Source organism: Kryptolebias marmoratus, linkage group LG22, assembly GCF_001649575.2.
Source record: "Kryptolebias marmoratus isolate JLee-2015 linkage group LG22, ASM164957v2, whole genome shotgun sequence".
Lineage (NCBI taxonomy): Eukaryota > Metazoa > Chordata > Actinopteri > Cyprinodontiformes > Rivulidae > Kryptolebias > Kryptolebias marmoratus.
Window position 1 is genome coordinate 10,354,021 of NC_051451.1, and position 28,000 is coordinate 10,382,020.

At 38.0% G+C, this 28,000-nt stretch overlaps 2 protein-coding genes across 4 annotated transcripts; one reads left to right on the forward strand and one right to left on the reverse strand.

The window, feature by feature from the left end:
* The first annotated feature begins 436 nt into the window (after positions 1–436).
* Positions 437–4,224, forward strand: borcs7 (BLOC-1 related complex subunit 7). The gene is made up of 5 exons (XM_017421625.3): positions 437–600; positions 1,919–1,981; positions 2,137–2,180; positions 2,294–2,314; positions 2,452–4,224. Exons 1-5 carry the CDS (start codon positions 469–471, stop codon positions 2,501–2,503), a joined length of 312 nt encoding a protein of 103 aa, XP_017277114.1. The 5' UTR covers positions 437–468; the 3' UTR covers positions 2,504–4,224.
* Positions 4,225–8,587: 4,363 nt separating this feature from the next.
* On the reverse strand, positions 8,588–27,999 carry nt5c2a (5'-nucleotidase, cytosolic IIa). Of its 3 annotated transcripts, XM_017421725.3 has the most exons (19): positions 27,823–27,999; positions 26,951–27,072; positions 23,141–23,179; positions 20,920–20,993; positions 20,008–20,125; positions 19,137–19,232; positions 17,890–17,981; positions 17,505–17,562; positions 17,003–17,096; positions 16,862–16,915; positions 16,640–16,723; positions 15,792–15,833; positions 15,507–15,614; positions 14,705–14,771; positions 13,748–13,918; positions 12,107–12,158; positions 11,686–11,746; positions 11,213–11,389; positions 10,827–11,054 (listed from the first exon to the last, which is right to left on the reverse strand). In XM_017421725.3, exons 2-19 carry the CDS (start codon positions 27,049–27,051, stop codon positions 10,827–10,829), a joined length of 1,716 nt encoding a protein of 571 aa, XP_017277214.1. In that variant the 5' UTR covers positions 27,052–27,072; positions 27,823–27,999. The 3 variants fall into 3 exon arrangements, with proteins under 3 accessions (XP_037829419.1, XP_017277214.1, XP_017277215.1); XM_037973491.1 differs by lacking the exon at positions 27,823–27,999 and having other exon boundaries at positions 8,588–11,054; positions 26,951–27,051; XM_017421726.3 differs by lacking the exon at positions 23,141–23,179 and having other exon boundaries at positions 27,823–27,989.
* Between the last annotated feature and the right edge of the window lies 1 nt (position 28,000).

A 28,000-nucleotide genomic window follows, 5' to 3' on the forward strand; every position in this document is an offset into this window, starting at 1 on the left:
ATTGTTTTGTTTTTAGTTCTTTGTTGTTCCTGTTTTATCCATCTGCTGGTAACAAAAAAAGTCTTGTAAACCTGAAATAGAGTTTACTTCTCCTACAGCCTTGTAAAAGTATGGCTGACAAATGTTTTCATAAGGTTTAATGTACTCTTACAATATAATTGTCTTGATTCATTGTATTGAGGTCAGTGATGCCTCTATTCAGTATGTCACTGACAAACATTTAAGCTATTATATTATTCATAGTCAAGTTCGTTTTTGTATTTAAAATGCAACGAGACATAAGCAGAAAATTAAACAAATAAAATATTTATTTGTTATTTTTTTAAAGAGCTAACTAGGTGAAATAAATCTGAGATCTGGACACTGAACAGTTTAAAATGAGCTGACCACTCCTTCGACCTTAAAAACGCGTTGCTTATTACTGTTATTTTTGTCCCTCACGACACACCGTCGCTTGTCAAAATAAAAATGGCTTCGACTGATTCGCAGCCTCGATTCGGCCAGTCTGTTAAAGGTTTATTATCCGATAAAGTTGGCTCCTGTAGCGGGGATGTGATCGCTCTGACCCGCCAGGTGTTAAAGGGATCCCGTAGCCAAGAGGTAACGCGATATTTTATCTTTAGCGCTCCACGTTATTAAATGACGGTCTTCAAAGGAATACAGGACCGGAAACCTTTACTAGAACGGGAAGAGTTTTCCCCTTCAGAATAAAAGCATTTCAATTTTACACGGTATAATTTGTATTGGTAACATCACGTGAAATTTTATTTTGAAGTTTAATTTCAAGTAGGCGAAAGACCACAACCTTCATTAAAACAACAACCAAAAACAATCAATCTGAAGTTTTGAAAATGGTGGGAAACTGCTAACTCTGAAATTTAAAGTATTTAAAAATGTACACATTTGTGTTTTACTCAAACTGTAAATTTTGTTTTTGTTAGTAGGGAAGAAAAAAATTGCAGTGAATGTTGAAATGATGCAGTGTTTTGACATTAGCGATTAAAGGTTTGAATGTATGTTGAATCAGGCCTAAATGGGTTAAAGCAGTGGTTCCCAAGGTTGGGATCAGGCCCTACTGTGGTGTCACACCATATATGTATCTATCTATCTTCAGCACAGACTGGAAACAGCAGGGGGCAAAGGTCACTCAAACACAACCATGTTTGTATACAAGGTAGTAAACAATCAAGAACAGCTCTACAGATTTATTGATTGTACTCCTTAAAAAATAGAGAATTTTGGTCCAGAAAACGATTAGCAAAGACAGAACAACACACAAAAGTAACGTTCAGGCGGTAATTTGTAGAATCAGCATGCCATGTCTTTTTAGGCTGGGATGTGAACTTTCTGCTGAACGTTGATTGTAAAATGGCTCCCCTTGTTCCCTTGTCCAATAACATATTTGATAATATGTTGGTTTCGTTTGTGGTGTGCCCACATTTTGAAAATTTTGTTACAAGTGATCAAACTCTAACACATAATGTGGGTCAGTTTTTGATTACCTGAAGATCAGCTAATATTTTTGTGGGTTTCTACCAAAACAGCCAAATATTAATGAAATGACTTCAGCATGTTTAACGGCACACATCTTTACGTTTGCTTCCCGCACGCAAATATAAACCACCAACACGTAAATATCATCGCAGAGGTGCCAGAAAGCTTCAAATAAATAAGAAATTTGCACCTCCAACAATGCAAAGACAGGTGAGAAGAAAGCCACACAGGTAGAAGAAGTCTTTCACTTCTCATAATAAGATGGTTTTAGGTTTAAACTCTGGCAAAAAGAGGTGGTGGGTGATATACATTCCTTCAAGGAATGCTAGGCCTTTCAATTTTTGTATTTTTTTTTTATACATTAATTCTTGTAGGAGTATTTATTTCATAGTTGTCCCTAAACTCTGCTAATCCACTCTTCAAGCTTCTTGGGCAAGCGGCGAGGAATATGGTCCTTCAGGAGGACGCCATTTTGCACTCTGAAGATGTGAGTTTTCGCTTTTGTGGTCGGTGTGTGTGTGTGTGTGTGTGTGTGTGTGTGTGTGTGTGTGAGACAGCTCTGCAAGTTACTTGGAAGGAAATGTATCCTCTCCTGTTTGCTTAATTCAGAGAATTGAATTACCCTCACTGTTTCTTCTCCAGAGTCTGAGAAAGATGTCTATTATCACCACACATTTACAATACCAGTGAGTATCAAATACGGCTGCATGCCAGCTGCAATTGTGTGAAACTTATTCACTTTTACTCCAGCTGTCAGTGCCAGTCTTGTTGACAAGATCTCTCCGTTTGTCTCCCTCAGGCAGGAGGCCATCCAGAAGAAGTAAGTTTAACCACAACACGACACAGTTTAGGCTTTCGGGACAACAGCCGACGTCCCTATCTGAGGGGGAAGTCACAACACAGACTGATGATCGACGCGTGTTCTCTTGTGTTTGCTCCTGTATCTTCCTCCTCCAGCGTGGAGCATTCGAAAAACCTACAGGACCAGCTGACCCACCTGCTGAAGTGAGCGGGCCGTAAAGGACGCCGCTTGTGAGAACGCAGGATGGACCGTGGGCGGGGTCTCCGACTGGAAGCTTTAATGTTTCAGACTTTACGGTCCACTGCTGGCCTGTCCTGACGGGAGCGTCATCGTCTGATGGTTGAAGTGAAGCACTGCTGTCATACGAACATAAAGCTTGTGCATAAAAGCTTCAGTACAACAGGTTTTTGAGATGCAATTGTGTTCAGATGTTTACATCCACTCATCATAGGCATGAATGTCACAATAATTTTTTTTTTTTATTGATTTCTTTGAACCGTTCTTTTTCAGCGGTGGAATGCTTATGCAGTGAATAAACATTACAAACAAGAATTAGATGCACAAGTTTTGAGTTTGATGTGGATTACAGGATCAGAATTATACATATAGGCTCAAATCTAAAATATATACATAAACTAATATTTGGTTAAATGTCCCTTTAGCAAGTTGCTCCTGGACCACGGGCTTTTTAGACCCATCAACGAGCTCCTGGTATAATTCTGCCTGGATATTTGGCCACTCTTCTTGGCAGAATTGTTCATTTAAATTAGTTTGGCTTTTAAAAATAATGCGCAAATTTTCTACAGGGCTGAGGTCGGGGCTTTGAGAAGACCGTTCCAGAAGCTTAACGTTAGCCTGATTTATCCGATCAGAAACCAGTTCTGATGTGTGTTTAATATCATTGTCCTGTTGGAACACCGAACAGTGTCCAAGTTTCAACCACCAAGTTGTTGTTCTACCAGTACTACATCATGATAGTACCACCACCATGCTTTGCAGTTGGGACAGTGTTTAAAAGCCCCTTTTTGACTTCTCCAAACATACTTCTTGTCATTGTGGCCAGAAGTTCAGTCTTTGTCTCATCTGTCCAGAAAACCTTTCTACAGAAGTCATTTGGAACAGGAGCTTCTGTCTCGCCCATGGCGACGTAAAACAGGCCTCACCGTGAACACCGGTGTTCCAGCAGTTTCCAGATCATGGCAGGCTTGGACCTTGGTGGCTCCTGAGTTGTTTCTGAACATCCCAGCTAATTTCCTTTCATCTGAGGGGTTCAGATGAGTACTGCTCAGTCCAATGAGTGCTGTCAAACAGATCTTTTTTTAATGCTTTAGGAGAAACTACCAGCTGCTGTCAATCATGATTACTAATAAGAAATTAAGAGGCCTTGTCTTTATCAAGTTAGGACCTTCCTGAACCTTCAGCACCACTCATTAACAGATTTAGGTGAACATATGTAGAAATTTGAGCCTATATGTATAGTTTTGACCTCGTGTGGAGTAGAGAAAATCACAGTAAATTCCAGCTTATGGGCCCAATTCTTGTTTTTCAAAAATCAGAGCATGTATGTTGTGTAGTCATTCCACCCTGGAAAAAGTCTGGTTGAAATAAATCAGCTGAACATAAAATGACAGTCACACCCATGGGAAGTAGATGGAAACCTTGGGCCACAACTGTGGGTTTATTATCGTATTAATTATTTTTGGAGTGTTAAAAGGTGTGGGATCAGCTGTCAGAGGACTGTCTGAAAACTAACTTTATAAGAAATGACTGGTTACTGAAATTCTGCCACTCCTGTTGTGTCAGTAATGAGTCTACCACTTTAAATGAACAAATGTCTTGATGTGACATGTTTGACTTTTATAAATGTTCCGAGTAAAGCTGATGAAGGTAAAAATGGTCATTAAACTAATCGTTTCCTCAGACATTGATGCCTTGTGCTGATGTTTTGTTTATTACGTGGCTTGCAGTCGGTTTTCTCTCTGCTCATGGTTGCAGTAAGCAGATGCTAAACAGTCGTCCTGCAGGTGTTCTTCTTGTTGGTTCTGACATCAGCTTGAGAGGCCGATCGGGTCGAGGACACTTAAAAACGGAGCGGCCTGGAAGGAGTGTTGACGTAAGCGCACCTTCACGTTTTGTCTCAACTTCCAAGAAGCAGAGATTATTTAAAAAATAAATCTAATTAAAAGTCGTCATTCTGACTTGGCCCAGCGGTAGATTGATTGTCTTCCAGGTGGGAAATTTTGGAGTAGAATCCAGAATCCCTCCCACGACTCAGAAGTGTCCTTGAGAAGGAAAGGACCGTGTCCCATTGCCCCTGATGTGATTATATGTGTACAAGTAAGAATAAAGTATATGTGGACAGTGTGTGTGTGTGTGTGTGTGTGTGTGTGTGAATGGAAGAAGCAGATTGTAAAGACCTAGATGAGGTTAGAAAGCTGCTACAGTGTGTGTGTTTCCAACTTGGACAGCAGCAGGGATTCAACTTTTAAGTGTTTATAGCCATCTTTTGCTTAGGAGATCGTTTTCAGGACTTGCTATTTTAAAAAAAATGCATTTATGTCACAAAACAAAACCCGAGTGATTTGTGCTTTGACTGTGCAGAGCAGCACCTCCAGTCTCAGCTGAGCTCAGAGAGCCTCTGTGATCTCTCAAACATCTCAAGTCTTCATCCTCGAGGGGGTTGAGTTTTTACCAGAAAGCCATTACAAGCTATTCAAGCGAGGCACTCGTTAAAACTGTGGAACTTTTGGTTTTAGGAGACACTCAGATCCTTTAATGTGAGGTTTTGTGGGAAAGTTATGACCATTTAATATCTTACCTGTGGTAGTTAGCTCCTTGAACAAACTCTGTTTGAAGGAATAGTTTAATACTGTCTGAACTGAGAAGCTGACAGTCTGACAAATCTAAAATGGATCGGAGTTTTCTCACAGCAACTTCAGTCGCAAAAATGTAATGGTGGTTTGCGCAAACTGATGCAGATTTTTATACCCTGCAACAATCCAATTCAACTGACAATACAAAATGATTCAACACTTAGTCACAACATGCTGCGATTCAGTCGGAGTTTTGATTCAACACGGTGAGATTCAGTCCAACCCGATAAAACAAAGGAATGATCTAATGTCAAATTTGGAGACTGTTTTATTATGTAATTTAAAAAGCTGTTTTTTTTTTTTACACTATCATAAAACCTGACTCAAAATTAACAAAGAATACACAAAAATGAGGCGTATGGTGCAATAAATAAAATAACACTATTCGAGGAATACAGCAATGAGCAGCCAAATACATTTTTATTTATATTATAAATAACAAAACAACTTTTATTTCTGGATTATTAGTTGCACCACATGATCAGGGTGCTCTTCAAGATGAAGGTTTAACAAACTAGGAGTTTATAAATATACTCTTAGCCAACTTACTCCATGCTGGGAAAGTCTGAGTTTTCAGTTCTAGGAAGGCTGATTGCAAGATTTCTCAACTCTGGATATCTTAACCTTGAGTTAAAAGTGTGTTTGAGCATTAAAAAAAATGCTTTTTTCAATGGAGCTCCAATACCTTAATTCACCAAAACAACAGCAGAAGAAAAGGATCTAGATTGTTTCTCATGTATACTAATCAGTTGTAGATGAACATCCAGTAAATAGTTTCATTACATTTTATCCAGTGGTTCATTCAGTGGTTATTTTGCTAACAGACTATGCAGGCCCCCCTCTTAGTGGCACCCCTGAGTATAAGTACAAGGTAATTACTATCAAACCTACAGATTCAGTAAAAAATGTGTTTTGTTTTATTCAATGTAACTTGATGAAGACAGTCTAAAAGTTTTGACTGTTATCAGCATTAAAAATTTGTTCACCTGACAGGAACCTATCAGAAGGCAAAGCCATCATCTTATTTATTTATTTCTTTGCAAATGCAAAGTTGTATTTATTGTTAGTCCAAGTCAAGAGGGAGTTTATATCCAAAACAAAGTTGGAACATTGTGTAAAGATAAAGGGAAAAAAAACAAATCAGTGTATTTAATTTATGTAACATTTCCAAATAACATAATTGTATGAATTCTGGGAGTTTGAGAAATGACCATGACTCCTTCATAATGGAGTCATGGTCATTTCCATGTCCCGATAATGAACAAAGTAAGGACCTTATCAGCAGCCTGAAGGCCGAACAGCTGATCGACCTCGACAGCATCCCTGAGACCATGTGTGCTCCTGGTAACGGCACGCTTCACGTGTTCTTCGGCACTTTACTCATGGTTCGCTGGTGGGGAGGGGTGGGAATGCCATGTCCTTTGAGTTTCTAAGTGGCCCAACCCACAGCTACGCTAGTCGTATCACAGCACTTATGATCCGAGTTCTTTCTGCTCTGCAGTTAATTCATGCAGAGAAAAGCTGAAAATGCTCAGTTTTATGAACGAAACGTAACAAGCTTTAAGACTGATCGGGTTTCTAGGCCCCAACAGTCACATAGATAGGAGTCTTCAGCAATATCAAAGCATGCATACTGTATCTTGACAGGCAAACAAGATTTTACAAGACAATTGTTTGGAGAGTTCTCTACACTTGATGTGAGCTTTGAATTGACATTGAAAGTCCAAAACACCCTCCCCAATGTTTGAACTTGTCTGCTTTTTGTCACCCGAAGGCAACAATGTTTTCGCCTGTGTCTTTGTGCGCAGGACGGTTTGTCTGTAGCGTTAGCAGAATATCTCAAGAACCAGTGGGCAAATTTTAATGAAACTCAGAAAGTAATAACCGGATGTATGTCTACGACTGATTAACTGTTGGAGGCAACCCTATTCAAGGTGGCCGCCACAGCCAACTGACCTTAGAAAACACAAAAATGGCCACAAATCAGTGAATTGTACAGATATTGAGCTAAAATTTGGTGTGGTAGTAGCTGACAGTGTTCACAACACATCCTCCAAGTGCTAACAGGTCATGGGGAATTGGTCAAGATATGACCAAAACAGCTACCATTTGTCAACATAAGACATTCATTCCTTCAAAGGATGCTAGGCCTTTCAATTTAAATTTATTTATGTATATTTTCAGTTTGGTTGTTGGGTCGCATGAAGGAGCCGTAGCTGTAATCTGTGGTGATTTTGTGTAACGATTTGGTCGAATCTTGACTTTAACTTGACAGTCTGAGCTGCACAGAAGAGCCAACGTCTGTAATAAATCTGCCTCTTTAATCGGAGTTCTTCCTGTCTGGCACGGATGAAAAACGCCGTGGGCTGCCAGGCCGTCTTCGGGTCCTCCTTTCCTAAACCTTGTGTCTAAATGATTTTTTTTTTTTTTTACGACAGAACACTACCTTATCGGAACACCCGGACACGGACAAGGATAAAAGTCCAGGGTCTGCGGTTCATCAGGTGCAGAAATCTCCTCACCTCAGAACTTCAAGAATAAAAAGAGGTTTTGGGCCAACTGGTCACACTTTGCTCTAAAATACCTTTTTTTCCCCACTGCTAAGCACGGCTGATTCCAGCTCCCACTAATATGGTGTTTAAATTAAATACCTAATCAGAATTCTCTTAACAAGTGGATGTTTAGTGAATTTAGAAGAACATTATGAATGGTAATGAACAAGCAACCCTCCAAATTAGACCCAAATTCTACACCTGTTACCATCTTCCTAACTTGGATCTGCACAAAGTTGAAGTTTTTCATATGTGAGTTGATGATTTAGGCAAGAGTTTCTACTTACATTTGAAGTCAAAAGTTTCCATCCACCCATCATGGGCCCAAATGTCATCTTATTTTGAGGCTTTTAATGATTTATTTGAACTCAGAACATTAAAAAAAAACAACTAAAAGGCCTCTGAAGCACCATGGATGGGGATATTTCTTACACAGGCAGAATAAATCCATTATCCAAACAAGATGGCTGCTTTTGGTGGTGGGTTTATTAATCCGCTGTGGTGAGCAATGAACAGTTGTGCATTCGACTGCTTTTCTTGTTCTGGTAAAAAGAAATAAAGAAGACAGGCCCACTCTGGGGCATGCTGGTCCAATACCTGCCCACATACTTTAAGATTTGGCTCCCCCAGTTTTTATCCGACTTTCATAACTGAAAACGAAAGAAAATTAAACACTAACAAAATAATCACCTTAGAATATAGCACTTTTAAACAACAGAATGATCATTTCATAATATGAAAAATTAGCTCCAATACAGTTGGTTGGGACCACTGTAACATTGTAATTAATTCAATTTAATGTCCATGCAAGGCCCATGTCAATGTTTGACTAAATAAAATCATATATTTACAGAACTTTGCCAAAATAAGTTCAGAAACTTTATTAAACGTTTGCATTCATAGCACAAGCGCGTCATCGTTCTCAAACTCGAAGCAGAGAAAAAGCTGCACGGTCATGCACTAAATGTTGCCGACTCATAGAAAAACAGCGTGGACTTGGTTTATTGTACACATTACAGCTTGAACTGTCACAGCAGGAAACAGCCATTTAAAAACTGTGTAAACAGCTCTGTAACGGGTTTCTCATAATAATAATAATAACAAAAAGAAATGTTGCACATTTTGGGAGAATCCACATCCAAACCGATGTTTCCACAGCAGCAAAGTGAGGTTTTATATTGCTCCCGTGTTACAACAAGCTCCACCTCCCAGGATACTTTAAAATGGTCAGAATCACAACAAAATAATAATAATAAGAAATTTTAAGGAGCATGGTGTCATTTCTGTTATATCACTCCCACAAATAAATCATTTGAATAAAAAAAAGCAACATGCTGCATTGAAACAGGGCTGTAACAAAAACACAATAAAAACCTCACCATCAGCAGAAGAACTAAACATCCTCTTATTTCACATTTCTTACAGTATCAGTGATTAGAGTCATGGGAGAAAAAAAGACAGTCCACCCTCCTTCAGTTTAACGTTTTACATATCAGGACATAAAAACTGATCAGGTTAGATTTGAATAAGTTTAGTATCTGGTAAAGATCAGACCATTTTTATTTTGTAAAACCCTCAAACTGAACGATAGTAGACATCATTTTCTCCATGACTGTATTGGTGCCTGCAGACACTCTGCCTCTCTCTTTACAGTAACAGCATTTTTACAGCATACTGAGCTGGTGCAGCAGGGAAAAACACATCCGTGTTTGAAATGAGCTCAAATCTAACCTGATAGAACTGGCTGTGGCATCACTTTACATTAAGGCAGAAAAAAGAAAAACGAAAGCGATGTAGCTCCATCCCACGTAACCGTCAGCACTTGGGCTGATAACTACCCATAAAACAGCAAACCAACATGTGGGAAATCACTTGGAGCAGTGGAACTGATGTGGCCCTCATGAATTCAACATGTTTCCAGTCTGCTTGAATATATGAACAGCAGCTTTTTGACCAACTCGTTACTTACAGGATCCAACAGAGAGAAAAGTCATTAAAGCAAAACACATAAAATACTGACTGGATTCTTGGACATTTTTTTTCTAACACGCATAGTTGTATAATTTATAACAACGTAATACAATTTAATTTATCATAATAAACTTGGCCAGTAATCTCCACTTTCTGACAATATGGTCCCGGTCCTAAAAACATGGCTGACTAATGAGTTCTTCTTTGGCTAAGCTGAGATCTTTCATTACAGTCAGTTTAGTACCTTTTTGAAAAATCTTGCTGGCACACAAATGAATGGCACTAAAAAACATCCCTACATCTTAAATCACTACCTGATCTCAGGAGCGCTCCCCTGCAGGTGTCAAGATACAGCTGAAACTCTCTAAAATGATGAAAACTGAATGGAGAAGGGCTCAAAGCAGGGTTCGACACGCCCGGGGGCAATTCTGCGGCGACTGTGAGAGGAACATTTGTCACAAAAAACATTTTAAAATCATTCAAAATAAAAAGCAACAAAACTGTGAGTCTCTGTGAGTTATGTGAGGAAATTGAGAAACCCACACAAAGGTTTTGAGACATTTTAAAGACTTCCTCACCACCGACTAGTCACCAGCAGTCGCAGCTCAGTGAGATCCTGGCTTTGGTGGAGCAAAAGGAAGAAGCACACAAGGCTCTGACTGATAACTGAACAAAAGCAATAACAATAAAAAAACCAGTAACCGTTAATTTGAAGAGTCAGGAGGACTTAACACTTCCTCTACATAAGTATGTCCCTTTTATTTCCTCTGCTGTTTTATTGTCTCTTATTGATCTTTTATGAACTAATTTTACAGTCCTTACTTGTTGATGCAGTGTACAGTAGGCCAGCTTTAGCTGCAGATTATACTCATCAGTCAATCAGGTAAATTTGATGACCAAAATCAGATGCAGCAGTACAGTATCTATTTATTCAAATACAAGATAAGCTTCATATGTTGGTGTGGACTTAATCATACAGGACATGACAATCCTACGTGGTAAAACAGGAGGCAAGTGGACGACTTCTCTTGCTTAGAAACAAAGGAAGTCCCAGTTGCCCTCTGTTTACCCACTCAGGATAAACTTCAGACATGCAAACAGAATCTGCTGGATGTGCGAGAAACCGACACTCATCTACTCTTCCTCTTCCTCGTCGTCGTCCTCGTCGTGGCAGTGGGTGATCTCCTGCGGAGCCTGAGGGAATAAATGAGGGGGTTGGATCTCGCTGACGGAGCGGGTCAGCAGGTGCCGCTTGCTCTCCATGTCTTTAAAGTTTTCGTCACGCCGGTTCCGCGTGGCGAGCGGCGACTCGATGTCGATGACGTTGACGTGCGAGTGATCCACTGTCGACTCGTGAGGCATCTGGGAGAGGAAATTGTTTTGTAGAAAGGAGAAGTCAGTGAAACCCACGTCATACAAGGACCTCTCTGAGCTGAAAGTATTTCTTTACAACAATTAGAGCCGACACAGATTCGATCCAGTTTGTAGCATCAATGTTCCTGATTCGAGACAAATCTCACCAGGACATGTGCAGCCCTGAACAGGTAGCTGAAGGGGTAGTAGAGCAGGTTGATGAAAGAGGCTGCGTACAGGTCAGCGTAGCGCATGGCCTGGGAAGCAAACAGGGTCTGTCGAGATCCACTGCGAAACAGACTTCCCATCATGCCGTAGCACATGTCCATGTCATGAGTCACTTTCTGGAGAGGACACAACAGTAAATAAAGCTAATTAAAGTTTTACCAATGTTTACATTTCTTCTGGAAAAGTTAAAGCACAGCTTTCACATATTTGTTCCATCATCATACAGTTAAATTCATTAAGTTCTCTTTAGTCCCTTTAGGCCAAAGAAAAAAGTATGGTTTTCTTCGGCTCATTGACAACTACAATAAGCCTATTACTGTATGTACAATAACATATTTGTGAGAAAAAAAAATCTCACAGTGACTGCTCAATAAATTTGAACAAGTTTAACAGGAATAACTGAAAATTGTACCTTAATACGTCTCTGCAGAGAGCTGATGTCAGGCCGCTCATTGCTACTGCTGTCCAGATGTCTGAAGATAAGAAAACACGCAGCTTAACTCAACTAAAGGAAGATTTCACAAAAGCTGCTCAAGTTCTGACAAATATTTCTAATTTAAACTATCTGCTCAAACATATTGTAAGAAATTAGGGTTTAAAGTTATTTTTTCCACTTTTGAGAGTATTCATGTCTGGACTGAATGTAATGTAAGATCAGCTTCCTAACCTTTTTTATTTATTTTCATATTGGTTTAACTACTTTTAAATGGTCCAAATTTAGTTGGTAAAATTAACTACATGTTGTGAAACAAGAATCTGTTTAAAATAAATAAAACTGATTTTGCACGGATTCATCACACATCAGTAGCTGCTGTTAAAAAAGATCAACTCACTTGTACAGCTCTGCAAGAAAGCATTCCAGTGACTGAAGTTCCTCAAAAATGGCTAAAAAAAAAAGACCAACCATCATTAGTAAATCAGCTTTTTATGTCAGCTTACTCTTTTTAATAAAATCTGAGAGATACCAATAAAAGCACATTTACAGTACCAGCTGTAAACACCAGGAGGTATTTAAAAAATGTTCATGCTCTTTCAAATTATTTTTTTTTAAATATCAGGGCTTCATACAACTGAAAACAAAGAAAGTCATGTTCTTATTTATTCAAATAAAGAAGGAAGTTCACAACTTATGACACTGCACCTTTATTAATGTAGAAAAGACAAACAGTGTAAAAACTAAGTTCAGCCTTTTAGAAGAAATCACTGATCTTATCAGTCTGGCCCACTACTGTTTAACAGTGCTGCCTCAGTTAATTATGATTTGTGGGGATTAATTTATGTACAACTGTTTCCTAAAGTGGCACAGTATTTCAATCAGATTAGGATCTAAGCTTCCCCGCAGATCCAATGTGTTTATCTGCATGAGAGCAAAAAAGAGACAAAGTGAGCTGAAAATAAGTAGTGAATTGTATGAAACAGAAGAACTGTATGAATGTTTGTGGGAATAAGAAATGCACTGTAAAACACTTTGTGTAATTCCTTAAACAAAGTTAAAAGCTCAACACAAGTGTGAACCACTGACCATTTATATTTACTAAAGACCTGGTGACGGTATGAAGTCTGTTTATTCTGCCATAATGGATGGCAATTTGCCTTTTACTCCATACAGCTACGTGGATTTAGCATAGCATTAGTGCAAACAGCTGTAGATCTTATTCTCAAGCAACAGCTAGGGTGAGATCGTCACAACACACTAGAGACAGAGCTCTGAAAGTTTGAGCCTGGACTATGAGTCACCGGCAAACGGCGTCTCACACCAAACCTCCGAGCACAGCTCAATCAGCCATCAGTCCTGGCAGAACCAATCCATGACCTCACTGAGCCAATTAACTGGTAGCAGCGACATACCAGCTGAAACCAGTTCTATCGATTTATTTTTATCAAACTATATGATGTCCCCTGATGCTCTGTACAGCCTATTGTCAAGCATGAAATAACTATTTTGCAGATTTTTGAGGAAAATTTCCCACTCTTAAGAGGAAGAACCATAGATCCCTTAATTCTGATGTAGTAAGTTGTTCAAGCTCTATCTGGTTATATGAGGTTCTGTAGTTTTTAGTCATGACTGTTGTGGCACCCAGGGTCATTGAGCTATTTAAAGTCATCCCCTCAACATTTTTTTTTATTTTATTATCTGTGTTTTAAGTATTTATGCTGTGTGGCACTGACTCACAATTCCTAGATGATTTTAGTAATTTCTGGTGTAATACCAATTGACGCCAAAAGATGGCAGTAGTGGCACGTGAGCGATAAATTTTTTATTATAAGCCAATGCACTGTCATCAGCATCAGCTGCACTGACGTCGTCATCTCAACATCGCAGCGAAGTCACTGCTAAGAATATGAGTTCTGTTTTCACAGAATAAAAGACACCCTGTCAGTGTGTCTGCCGTCACGTGTGTAACAGTGTACCTACTTAAAATGAATAACATTTTACTGGTGCTGTGTGGACATGTTGGTGAAGGCTATCTCACAACTCTTGTCAGTCCAGACATGCAGCTCCTGGGCCAGCTCAGGTATGACCAGGAAAGTCCTCCAGCCCTGGCGCTTCTTGGATTTGAGAATGTCACCAAAAATGTGGTCTCCGATGTAGATGATGTCCTTTCCTTTAGCACCCAGCAAGTCACAGACTATGTCTGAAGAACCTGGACCAATAACAAGACCATTTTCAAAAGATCAGTTTGAAGATTTTCTTTTAACTAATAAACACTTAAAGCAACGATTCGTGATGATTTTACTGCAAATAAAGAAGTTTTGCCATATTTCAAATACAATGATGTTAAAGTAGGCGCTCCTGAATGGAAGATTGGGATCCAAATAAAGTCTTGTCTGGACCCAGATCTGTTTTAAACTCTTGAGAAAAATTCTTCAGGCAGACCTTAATGGATTTTAATCGAAGGCCTCTGTAATACAGACGTCTTATCTTAGCTTTAATTTGTGCAACATTTGATATGTCTCTGCTCACTCTCTGGTCAGGACACAAGATCAATGTAACAATAATGGCAACATCACTGCAGCCCTTTACACACAGACTGATAAAGAGATTAGAAATTATGATCTGCAACTCCTAAACTGGATAATTTACTTCCAACTCAGCTCCTCGTCCCATGCAGCTCTACACACCAGTCTTCACTTTGTAAAGATAAAATCAAACATTTCTGTCAGAAACAGCTGCCAAAGACATCACAAATGACATCTTATTTTCCAAATGTAGTTTCAAAATTAATATTTTTCAAGTTGCTTAAGGTTAGGTCACAACTTCCCGTCACAAGTAGTGAGCTTTCCAGCATACATTATGCAGAAAAAAAAGCTGATGTTATTATTCCTATTGTTTTATCATATCTTTGCTGGTCAAAACTGCAAATATTAATTAATTGAATGATTGATTTTAAAAACTGACATAAATGTGTCTAAAAAGGTTTATTAGTTACCTCCGGAGTAAACGATACCATGCTGCAGAGGTCCAGTGTACGTGCCAATCTTCAGCCGGCCTGTTGTCTGAAAGTAACAAAAACATAATCACAATGGTTTACAAGCCATTTTTGTGTTATTTCCACAGATTTGTCCCCCTTCCACCCTCCCATTATTTTCTTTTTCAAGATATTCCCAAAGCAATCAGTTGAGTTTAGTCTGGTTTATTCGACATGAGCTCTAAAACATCAGAGTCACTGGGGAAACATCTTTATTGTTATAGTCTCTTTGTGAGTGAGTGGATCAACTACGGATTCAAGTGTCTACATAGACAAGTTTTATAAATGTTTTAATGGGAACAAATGGCCTATAAAATTTCTGGCCAGTTTTGGAAGCGTTCTGAGATTATTTTTCTCCAGACACACATATAAGTCAAAAGTCAAAACAAGTTCTCAAACAAAAAATCTGAAATTAGTTTCCAGAAGCTTCAACAACTCAGAAAACATGAAAAATATGAAAATATTTGCTCTCTTTCCACATGACAAACCTTTTAAAGATGGCTACAAACAGAAAACAACAGTTTCTGCATATAAACTAAGGAGAGTATGAGGAGTGTAAACAATGTAAACCTTGACATTAAAAAATAAACTTTATTTTATATATTTATTATCAAATATTTATTATTAAATGTTATTTCAAGGCCAAAAAACACGCTTAACATGTTTGGGATTTTTCTGATGTATAGTGTCACATTCCCAGTGAGCAAAAAAAAACCTTTTAAAATAAGTGTTAAGTCCTGTGTTAAGTATAGCACACACTTACGGTGTCAACTTGCCGCAGTACTGTACCCTCTCCAAAAAACACAGGCTTGCGAGCGTCCACCAGAATCAGGTCAAAGTAAGACTGCCAGGGTCGATGGGGTGTGCCCGGCTGCAGGGAAGGCACACAGACTAACAGTACTTAGCATTACAAATATAAGTACAATACATCCTGAAAATACCATCTGTTGAATATTTGACTCAGTACTCAGTCATCATACTTGATTTGTTACATTTCAGTCTATGCAGGGTACTGACAAAACAAACTTGATTAAGACTTCAGTCTTACCTTAGGACCATGAGGAAAGTCAAACAGGTAGGTCATTATTTTCTGCAAGAGAGCAGGAATAATATTTTTAAGAACAACAACACAAACTGTAGGTATACACCTACATTCAGCTTTTCCCTTTTCCAGTTATGCCTAAACGTCTCAGAAGACTTGTTGGTGATGTGACTCATTGCATGATTTCTCAGAGGAGTTTCACTCAGGAGTCCATCATCACACAGAAACATCACAACGAAGACCAGGAGCTCAACTCTTTGCCTGTCCTATTAGATTTCAGAGCAGCAATTGACACCAACGACAGGATAAGGGAACAAAAGGGATTCAAGGCCGATGAATCATTTATCAGAGAACTTGTCAGTTTGTTTGTTTCAGTGATGATCATTTTTATTCACACAAAAGTCACTGAGGTGGTGCACTCCACGGGTTTCAGAGTGTGTAAAGCTTACGCATGGCACAAGATGGGAAGGTCAACAAGGAGTGTGTTTACTGTAGTTTCTTTGTGTGCATGCCTGCACAACCAAACACTGACGTTCTGCAGGAACTCAGAGCTTACTGTGTGGATTGCCGGGTTGGGCATGTGTTTCTACTCATATTTGTGGTCAAAATGGGCAGGAATGTCATATTAATTTGGGGCTTTTAATGGTTTATTTGAACTGTTTTAGTTTCTAGTAAAGAATGACAAAAAAAAACATGCAACTTCAATAATTTTTAAAACAACAAATGGATGCACAAGCCTGAATTTATTGTGGATTTTCTCAAATTCGCAAATGATTTTATATATACTATATATGTAGATACAAAAAGTAGGTACTGTTTTGCTTTTAGGACAGTTTAAAGACATTTAATCTTACCTCAGTGTATTTATAATCACTGTTTGTGGCCAGAAAAACTTTGGATACTTCATTCATGCGACTGAGGAGAAGAGGAAGCTTCGCCTTGATGAGAAAAATAACAACAGTAAAAAAAAAAACACAAGTCCACTTGCTTGCTAAACAGTTGGGTAAGATATATGAGTTTACAAATATGTAGCTCGACTTCAGTACAAGTAGATCCAAATATTCTGCTTCACTTACATCTTTTACCACGTACTTCTCCAGGTTTTCCACTGTCTTTTCTTTTAAGGAGCCCTGTGAAAATATAGTGAGAAAAGGCAGAAGGATGTCAAGAAACTGAGAATAAAAGCAGTTATCTGTAAAGAAAATGTTTGGTTTTACCTTGAAGTGAACCCAGTCCACTGCATCTCGCACATCTTGGAACATGCTCTTGTATGACATGAAAAGGTCCCCATCTTTGAAGCCAGTTTCACAGCTACAGAGTTGAAATGAGTGTTACATCATCAAGCTGACACTGACAAAGATTCAGTGTTTCCTCCTGAGATGTTTTTGCCACCAAAAGCTTCTAAAAGGTGTGCTGGACAAGTTTCCAAAAAGCTAAATGAATACTGAACATAATTAATGAGCAGCTCTAAACTAAGTGAGCACTTTGCAGTCGTGGGAAAAAGAAAAGTCCAAACTCTTTCAAATCAAGGATATTCAAGGTTAGACTTGAATTATTTTAGAACTTGATAAAAACCAGATCATATTTACTATGTCCTGATGCATAAAACCTTAGATTAGAAAAAGGGTGGACTTTTTCTCCCCATGACTGTATAATTAGAACAATAACACTTCATGTGAAACTATTTGAATATTTTAGGTAACAATGAATATTTTGTACCTTGAGTATCTGGAGCAATTGCTGAAGAAATCCACTAGGCAAGCATACAGGTAGGTTTCTATGGGAATGCAAATAAAATAATGTTAATGCTGTAAAAACCTAAATCAAATGTCTGGTTATAGATAACTGCATCAAATCAACAACAAAAAACCAAACTACCCTAAGAGCCTTGTCTGTAAACTCTGTTTTATCCTGGGAGGCTTGTACGTAAGTCAACTGGTATTTGAATAACGAGACTTTCTTTGTCTCATTTTCTTTCCTAATGAAGTGCTGATCCAGTTGAGTTTTACTCAAATCCTTTAAGATCTTCTATAATATTATAAACAACAGCCTCTGACTTTAATTATAAGATAGGGAAACTTTTTGTGTAAATGATTTTACTCACCAGGCAGGTTGAAGAGTGTATTTAGGATGTAAAAGCGATCTGTGTCTCCACGCTGAATGAATTTGTTAGGGTACATCTCTCTGATCTCAGGCCTGTTCGTGGAAAATAATAATATATAAGATTAATTTTATTTTGTTCTTAGTTTGTTGCTGCTTACAGCACAAATGCACAGACATCCTTTTGCATGAAAATCAAACCCATGAGCTATATTAGGAAGAAAGATGCTCTGGAAGATACCAAGATCCTGTACTAGAACGCAGGAAACAAAGCAATAGTGTCTTATAAAGGTAACTTTAGGCTGAGTTCAGTGTTCGCTGCTTTTCATTCAATCAGTGCCCTTCAAAAATAAAAAGCCACGTGTGTCTAACAGTGTTGAGTCTCCTCTGTCCTTCCTCCAGTTAAACGTTTTCCCTGGTTGACATTAAAGCCATAATAGACGTCAAAATATGCAACTTTTTAAATGTTTTTTATTTGAATTTTTATGCTTTTAACACTATTTCTACATCATTAAATAATTGTTTGGGGGTTAATGTAACTCAAACTCATCCGGGTTTTTGTAAAAATTGTGTTAGAAAACAGCAGACATTCCTCACCTTTGTTTACAACTAAATTCAGCGATCAGTAGTTCGGAATAGCTCGGCGCAGCTCACATGAATATGATCTTAGCCCCAACTTTTGCCTTTACTCTTTCCACCGCTCAATTTTCCCAAAAATGACTCTACTTCTACCAGTTCTGGTCCTCAGAGCTTTTAGTCGCCGTTTCTTTTCAAAAGAAGGGAGAAGAACTTTACCTTTTCTCCTTCGACCTGGCGTCTCTGATTCCATCGTTCTCCCTCTGACTCTGTTTACATCTGATGGTTATTTTACTCAATATCTGTCGTGTGTCGTAACTGTCTAAAGTGTATTTGTCAATGTTCGAATGTAAACAAAAGGCTTGTAATTGTTGACAACAAAACCTAACTCTGTTGATTTTGCTCATTTATTACAAATTAATTGGTAGCCCTTTGGTAGTAAATTATATTTATTGGTTATTTTTTATCATAGATGATACACATATACAAAAAGTTCAAATCTAAAACACTGAAAAATTGTGTATTTTGACAGCTATTATGGCTTTAACAGTGTTTGGATTATTGATGAAGTACTTCAATCAGAGGGTTTCTTGTGATTTGTAGTCTGGTTTAATATGAATTTGAAGAACACAATGATGTGATATAAAAGGCAGGCTGTAAGAGTGTGAACCTCACCCCCTCAAGAAGTTGAACCCGTGGACACACACAAGAATGTTCCCGTAGGCATCCACTTTGAGCAGGTTCCCGTACATTGTGTCAAACACCAGACCTCTGAGAAAAATCAAGATGGGTTAGTCAAGATGGGTCCACTTACAAGCACAGAACTTCTTCTAACTTGTAACCACTTGGAAATTCAAAAATAGTGTTGCACAAAGATGCAGAGGCTACTTTTTCTCCAGAGAAAAGTACAAAATTTGGTTTACATTTGCTAAAATCTGACCAGGAGTCCTTGCTGGAAATAAGATTATATAAATGAGCAAATACCTTTGAAGAGTGGGTGATTATATGATGCATTGTGCATATTACAGCTCACTGTTCACAACTGCAGGAATGCATCACTGTTAAATGTCGGCTCTTCAACCAGAGAGAACTCACAGCCACTCTGATAGTACATTCCTCCCACCTCTAACACCCAGGAGGCACTGAATTAACTGCTTAATGCCATTAATGAGCTTGAAACAGTTTATCTAGACCAGTTTATCAAGGCTGCTGTTTTTTTAATCGTGCTAACTTAAAAGCTATTCTGCCCACATATCACCAGTATGTTCACTTTGCAATTAGAGCAGCTAATACACTGGGTTTGGTGTACAAAAATATTAAAGAGGCTTAAAAAGCAGCTCCTTGATTACAGCTAGGAGAGTTAGATCATGGACTTCAGGACTGAATTGCTGCTGAATCTCCAGTTACTTTCAAATCACCACTGAACAAGAAAAATGTAGTCTTGTATCAACTTATACTTTGATGCAAATGAAATAACAAATAAATTATATTTAATTGCATTCACATACAGAGTTGGTTTTCAAAAAGGAGAACGCTAAGAAGTTACCTGGTGGGGAAGGAGGGATCATAGACAAAGTTTAGCAGCTCCTGTGGATATCCAATGGACACCAGTCGCTCCACTGTCAGGTCAAAGCCCAGTGACTCATACTCAGGAGATTTATACACTACACAGAAAAGGACACAAGCTCATGTTCACTAAACAACACTTTAATGAAAAGAGTGGTTCAAAAGACAGTTCCAACACAATGCATGTACAGTTTCTAGTATCATTATATTTTATTAATCTACTTATAAAGAATCCAATTAAACAAGCAGGCATCTCTAGCAATGAAACAATTTATTTATATTTCATGTGAAGCCAGACATGAAAAATCATAGCTTAACTACAGCTATCAAACCAAATCACACTTTTACTGCATATTCTCCATGTATTTTAAAGATCAAATTACAAATGTTGCACAATTGAAACAAAGATATGAAAGGGGGAAAATGATTTGCAATAAAATTATTTAAGCTTAAGAGTTTCCTATAAAAGCAAAATATAAACATGATATTTTAAAGTGAATTCTTATTTGAATTTGTCCTGATTCTTTAGGAAAAAAAAAACGGACACGTTTTGAACTAAAAAAGGCCGGTGAGTACAAGATCAGGAAGCAAAAAAACTGTTTTGTTTTTCTTAATAATAATTGAACAGCTACAAACAAATAGAAACAGTCCATGTCGACCAAGTAAAAACAAAAACAAAAATTTGCAAGATAAACATTTTTTTTAACAGTGACTTTATGTTAGGCAACAAATAATTAGGCGGGATTAAAAACATAGAATGGATTGACAACATATATACTATTTCAATTTATTTATTTTTTGGTTACCAAATCTGATAGTATTTGACTTTGTGTCTTCTTTTTGTTTAGTTCATTATGACTGATAGGAAGGGATTGTAAATGACTACACTTACCAGCAACAGTATAATCCATATCAAACCCGAAGCACTTAATTTTCTCCATGGCCAGGCTTCGATTGACAAACACTCTAGAAGGAGAGAAAAGGATAAAAAAAAAAAAAACAATGCATGCAAAAAGAATAAAAATCCTTGACTCTCATCAACACACTTCTACCTGAGTGTCAAGCATCAAGTGAATTATATGCTATAACTTCTTCTTTTGAACTGATCAGTTAAACATTAATATATATATATATATATAGTTGGCTTTTTATGTCCTCCTCCCCCAATTCAAAATGTCAAATTATTCATTATATAAAACAGGATGCTGCATATCCTTACACAAAACTGGGAACTCAATGTTCCTTGATACTTTGTACCAAAATGTTGTACTCCAAATGAAAAGATGGTAATTTACACATACAGTAAGGTAAATAATTATTTGATCCCCCTGATGGTTTAAAAATAAATGAAGAGTCTCTGATTTCACTGGTAGTTTCATTTTAATGGAAAAATACAGAATATCAACCAAAAATCAAAAAAAAAAACCCACATTACATAAAAATTACAAATTAATTTGCATGTCAGTGAGTGAATTAACTATTTAATCTCCAAGCAAAGCAGGACTTAGTGCTTGGTGGAGAAAAACAGCAGTAAGTCTTTTTCTTGTTGTTGGTCACCAGGTCTACACACATCTCAGGATTTTGACCCATTCTTCTTTAAATCCTTTATGTTTTTTGCCTGTTACTTTCAATCTTCATCTTCATCTCCCACCACAGATTTTACTAGGATTGAGGTCTGGAGACTGGCTAGGCCGCTCCATAACCTTAATGTGCTTCTTCTTTAGCCACTCATTTGTTCCCTTGGTGGTATGTTTTGGGTCAATGTCATGGTGGAAGACCCATTCTGGTCGGTTTGAAGAAAGTTCTCATGTCAGATTTTATGGTACTTGGCCCCGTCCATTGGCCCATCAATATGATGAAGTTGAGTTATCCCATACCTTTAGCAGAAAAACAGCCCCAAATATAATGTTTCCTCCTACATGCTTCACTGTGTATATGGTGTATTTTGTGTCAAACTGAACATGTCTCTTCCTCCAAATACAGAATGTTGCACTGATGCCAAATACCTTCATTTTTCTGACCACAGCAATTTGTACCAAGTTCTTTTCTGAATCATTTACATGTTTACTGGTAAACCTAAGATGGACCTGGGGGACCTTGCAGAAGCTGATGGTTTTGTAGCCCATTCAAGCTTTGTGCAGATCTACTATCTTGTCACTGACATCCTTTGACAGCTCTGTGGTCTTGCCCACGGTTTTGGAGAGGGTGGACTGGAAGAAACTGTTTCTATTGACTGGTGTGTTTTATTTACATAACAAGGTGAGATCAGGAGTCTCTGAGATTGATTTGGTTTACTGATTGATTGACTGATTCTTCTTATATTGGACACTGAACTCCATCTGTGTGCCATTTGAGAACATAATCAATCGATGTAAACCAGAATTCTGACTAGATTGTAAGGGATCAAATACTAAGTTCCCTCAGTGATTTGCAAATAAATTTGTACCTTTTATGTGATGTGTTATTTTGGATTTTTAGTTAATATTGTGTTTTGTCCATTAAAATGAAACTACTACAAACATTAGAAACCAATCACTTTTTATAAGCAGGTAAACTTGTGACAGCACATTTGGAACAAACTGTGTGGCACTATTGTTTGATAAATGATCCTGAAAACATCTCTATCTTAATAAGAAAAAGACTTAAATGGTGTTCATTCTATTTGACCACGCTTTGTTTAGTTATACAATTGTTGCTTACAAAAACAGCAGAACTAACTCAAAACCAAAAACCAAATTTGGACATAAATGTCTGCTGCAATCGGTCTTCCTTCCCTTTTTTCTTTGTATGATTCACTGATCAATGCAGAAATACAGAATATACAATGCCGGCAGATAATCTGTGATTGTTCTTATATTGGACACTGAACTCTATTCAGATGATGAATGAAATGACATTAGATTGACAATAATGGAGAAAGATTAGAAAAAATACATGAACAAGAAAGAAGCAAAACTGACAGCTGACATGGAGCACCAACTGGTGGTTAGATCACTATGGACCAAGTTTTATGAAAGCTTTATAAAGAATAAAGTCACATCATGAATGTTAAAACAAAAAGGTAAATTAAGTCAGCTGTTGCAGTTTGTTTCAACAATAAAAGACTTGCATACCTCATTGCAGGATGGTGTTGGGCCAAATCCTTTGGAAAGCTTTGTAATAGAAAATACATGTAGTATTACCACTGAACTCTTGACTGTTGGTCCTTCATGCTACATAAGTCTGGTGCAGTCTGACAGTAAATCATCTACACTTGCTGACAGCAAAAGTTATAGACACCTAGAAGGAGGGGTGAAAATGACATTAAACTGTTTGTGTTGAAAGGTCATGGGACTGTATTGCAATAACATCAGATGAAATGAATAACAGTGCTGGTAGTAGGGGCACACTGCTGGTCCCATGTCAGAAGGGTAGGCACTCCTTGAGCCTAGATACAAGAAGAAACTTGGTGCAGAACCCAGTCATGCAGCCACTGTATCTTGTTTTGCCACAAGCTGGTTCACAGCTTTTGTAACTGGCCCTCAAGATCCAGCAGATCAGCACTGAGTTAGAGTTAATATCCAAGCTGCTTGCACAAGTTTGACTGGGGAAAGATCAGAGACTTGGGTGGTCACAGGAAGACCTCAACATGACTAGATACAGTGCACAGACACGTGTCGTATGTGGACAGGTGTTGTCTTGTTGAGAGGTTGCTGTGTCAGGGGAGTAGGACATTTGGACAGAAGATGTAACTCTGAAAGTCAGAGTGGAATCCCACAGAGATGATGTGAAGTCATACCCTATGGCTCCTCAGACCATGATGCCAGAAGTAATACTGGTGTGTCTCTCCACAACGTTGGCAAATATTTGTCCTCTCCCCTTGGAACCACTGTTCACACAAATGACGGTCATTCATGGTAATGCAGAACTGGTCATTTTATCACTGAACATGACAAAACCTTCACCATCAGCTCTGTTCTGGCAGTGCCAGTAATTTGCAAATCAAATAATGTCCTGTACATACCCTTCGCTAATCTGCATGTGGACCAGATTATATCTAAATGGGACCATTCCTTCAAGGTGCCTCACTTTTTTGTCAGTAAGTGCATATTCAGTTTTTACTCAGTATTCTAATATCGCCCAACATCAGTGACAAGATCTGCCTCCATTACCTGCCAGCTACTAATATTAAATACAATAAATAATAAGAAGATATCAAAGTAGTGTCACTTTAAAGCATTTCACAAGAGACAAAAAAGATCAGTTCTATTATTTGTACACATTACTCAGCTAACTCACACCTCATTGAGTTTGTTACCAAAATAATTGTAATCAACTCAAAGAATGATGATTTCTTATGAAAAAAATAAATAAATAAAATGACTAGACTTCTTCCTCAGAAGAAAAATATAGCTCTGTTCAATTATTCCTTTCAAATACAACAAAAAGTACCACTATGAATGAAAGTCACGACCAGTTTAATAAGCAGCATTGTAAGAATAGAAATAGCACTTTAGAAATGTAATGGTATCATCTCTTATGGGCAACAGGTTTTCAACATACATTGTTAAATACACAAATGCTTGAAGGAAACCAACATCTTTATTTTACAGTTCCCAATGAAATGTTGTTAGCAATTTTCCTGCTTTGAAAACCTGTTGTTACCCGATGTTGAAAGCGTGACTATATGGAGACAATCTTGCACTTTTTAAGCAGTCACAGAACTTATACAGAATAAAGCAAATACTAACCCCAAAAATGTATGAGACGTATATTAAATGTGTATGCCTGTACACAATACAGAACAGGTACAAGAGAAAAACAATAAAAACTAGAGGCTGGTGGCTGCAGAAGATTTATAAAACCCAGGGTAGATACTTGACAACAAACACAACAGTGTCCTGGATGCAACCAAAAGGCAGAAAAAAGCACACTGAAGACTTTCAGCCTCTAAAGTTTAAAGTGTGGTTCTAGTTTGGCTTTTATAAAAGTGCTGAAAACTGTTTTTTACAAAATAGTCTGCACAACACGAAGATAAAAAAGAAGCAGCACATCAAATGTGATGAGTCATCTATGGGTTTACAGTGAATCCAGAGTTCAACTTTAAGCCTGAGGTTTTGTGTCTGCGCTGCAAAACTGTAATTAACCTTTTGCATGTTTCTTCATTTAATATAGACCAGTTGTTGAACTCTTTGTAAAAGTGAAAAAAGCCATGTAAACTCATGCACACCTCCTCCTTTCCTAGATCACAAATATCAACTTGATCTTCTTACTATTACTGCTACAACTAGAATACTGCTACAAGTCTACCACTATTATCGTTATTGTTGTTATTATTACAACAACCATCATCAACACATTCATCCCCCCCATCTCCTCATCCATTTCTGTACTCGCTGAAGTCGTTCAGGGACACAGCGAGCTGGTGTTTATCTCCAGCAGACAATGAGCAAGAGGCAGGGTTGACCCAGGACACGTCTCCAGGCACGTCCACGCACACCGATGGACAATTTAGAATCTCCAAATGTGGAAGAAAACCAACAGAACCCGGATAAAACCCACACATCCCTGAAGAGGACACGTCCACTCCACACAGAAAGGCCAACCTGAAATTTGAACGTAGAACCTTCTTGCTTTCTGAAAGTCTTTCAAAATCTTTCTTTGGGCTTTGACAGCTTTTTCATCCACTTTTTGTCAAGTCCCGACTATGACAGCACAGCACACTACTCAGTTTGTGCATAAAAATAAGGAACATGGACAAGTGGAGGACAAAAGCAGATGTAAAATCAATGTCATTTGAAAGTCATGTCTTGACACAGGACCGGAGAGATGCAGCATCCTTCAGTTTATTACATTTTCAGCTAATAACTTTTTGGGATTCACCTTGTTGGTGCTAAAATACAAATTTATGTCTTTCAAACTGTTATCTTTGGTGTGTGTCATCAATTCAATAAAATAAATTGTAACAAATTATGTCTTTGCAACAAGCTGCTAACAGGAAGATGCCAAAATATTCAATGTAAAGTTGGCTCTGTGCTAAAGTCGACACAAGACAAGTTCATTCCTTGAGTTGAGGAGCCCTTTTATGTCTGAACGGGCCTGAGTTTGGAGGTTTAACAAATAAAATAAAAAATGCATTTGAAAATGGTCAGATGGTGAACTGAAACTGAGTAAAAAGAAAGCATACAAAGTCCAAAAGAGTACTTTGAAAGAGATTCAGAAAGAGTGAAGAAACACTGATCAAAGCCACTTTGAAAGATTACAAGAAAGTCTGGCTCCTAAACTATGAAGAAATGAAAGGACTTTTATATCAGTATTTTCGACCACTCCCACCCACCGTTAAGTTCAACAGAATGCAGAATGTTTCTGTTTAATCTGAACTTTCTTTGTGTGTTTTTCATGACAAAACTCTAAGGAAACAAGAGGTTTGTGTGGTTTCGCAGCAACTCATTTCTCAAACAGCAGTAATGGTGGAGTAAAAAAATACTTTTCTGTCCTGAGCAGATTCTTAGTGTTATTGCAGTGCAATTAAACACTTACAAGAACAATAATACAAAAACTAATGTACAATAAAGAGATATTTCCAGCGATCTCCATCCACCACTGCTTTTGCTTTACGTTACTTAACACTGATGTGAATTGTTAGGGTGTAATAACAAGATTGCAGAAAAACAGGAACTTTAGTTGTAAACCTAGCATGATTTATTGTCCAATTTTGTTTGAACGGTAAATAACACAACATGGCTCTTTATTGGGGGGAAACTGGGAGGATCATTAACCTAAAAGCGACCAATATCTGAATGAGAAATTGGCATCACTTTTAAAAAAGCTGATGAATTAATGAACGTTACCAACCTCCTGTCTAAAAAAGGCCACTTTAACTATAAACTCTGTGTAAGGAACTGCTGAAAACCTAAGCAGAACTTTGTTTTTTTTGGCAATACCTATGGTGAGCTTCACGCCGATACTTCTTCATAGCCATGCTGTCCATGTTGGCTGGTAGGTCGGCACAGTTCTGCAGACGGTCACTCCATGAAGTCGTCATCTTTAACCGTTGAAATAGTTTCTGCAGGGGAAAAAAAAGAGATGCTTATGAAACCAGAATCAGTCACAGTTATGCAGGTAATGTAATCCTGGAATTTGTAAGATCTGATTTTTGCACAGCGGCTTGCCTTTTTATTCTCATTAACCTGTCAGACACAGGTGTGTGGTTACCATGGTGACCACGAGTCCCTGGCAGCAGCTTTAACCTTTCTTTTGATCTCTTTATACTTCTTATGCAGTTCATATATCAAAATGAGGGCATTTTATCTTATCTTAGATGAATATGCTATGCTTCAACTTTCATCAGCAGCTGCTTTGGCACCACTCAAAAATGTCTTCAGAAACTCTTCTAGTTATTAATATTAAAATAACCGTCGAAAAACCAACCTGAAACTAACTTTATCGCGGTATGAAATCGAGTGTTTTCCCCCCTCAGGCTAGTTGGCTTTCCGTAAATACTACTTTATAAACATAACTGTGGCTGAAGTCAGCTCAGAGTTCTGTCCTGAAGGTGTAATTTCAGACTCTAATAGCAGGAAGTCAAGTGTTCCTGCTGTTCTTCTGTTTCTATCTTGCGACACATTCTTCTTCAGGCAGCTGCGGCTGCTGGCACAACCAGCACCAAAACAGGTAGCTTGTTAGCATACCTTTGAGACACGCCGAAGAACAGCACATAAAAAAATAAACAGTTAAAGTCGGTATTTCATTTGTAGTTAAACATTTTTTGTATTACGCGTTTAATAACAAGGGCTCTACGGACAACAACACCTACCTTCCTTGTGTCAACTTGGGGAAAGACTTTGTGGGCAGCGCATGCGCATTGCAGCTACAGCGCAAAAGCGGGTAGGCACAAGATTGTATCGACTGAAGGGACCCTGTGGACTATTGCCGGACTACGTATTGTGATGGTAACAAATAAACAAATAGGATGGCAGAGTCTGTTGATCGTT

What these genes read in the sequence shown, in the direction of transcription:
- borcs7 (XM_017421625.3), top strand. Translation starts at nt 469, where the DNA reads ATGGCTTCGACTGATTCGCAGCCTCGATTCGGCCAGTCTGTTAAAGGT. An exon ending in ACCACACATTTACAATACCA is followed by an intron (nt 2,181 to 2,293) that starts GTGAGTATCAAA and finishes TGTCTCCCTCAG; the next exon opens with GCAGGAGGCCATCCAGAAGA. An exon ending in CAGGAGGCCATCCAGAAGAA is followed by an intron (nt 2,315 to 2,451) that starts GTAAGTTTAACC and finishes TTCCTCCTCCAG; the next exon opens with CGTGGAGCATTCGAAAAACC.
- nt5c2a (XM_037973491.1), bottom strand. Translation starts at nt 27,051, where the DNA reads ATGACGACTTCATGGAGTGACCGTCTGCAGAACTGTGCCGACCTACCA. An exon ending in TATGGATTATACTGTTGCTG is followed by an intron (nt 20,126 to 20,919) that starts GTAAGTGTAGTC and finishes TTTTCTGTGTAG; the next exon opens with TGTATAAATCTCCTGAGTAT. An exon ending in TGGTATCGTTTACTCCGGAG is followed by an intron (nt 13,919 to 14,704) that starts GTAACTAATAAA and finishes TTATTGGTCCAG; the next exon opens with GTTCTTCAGACATAGTCTGT.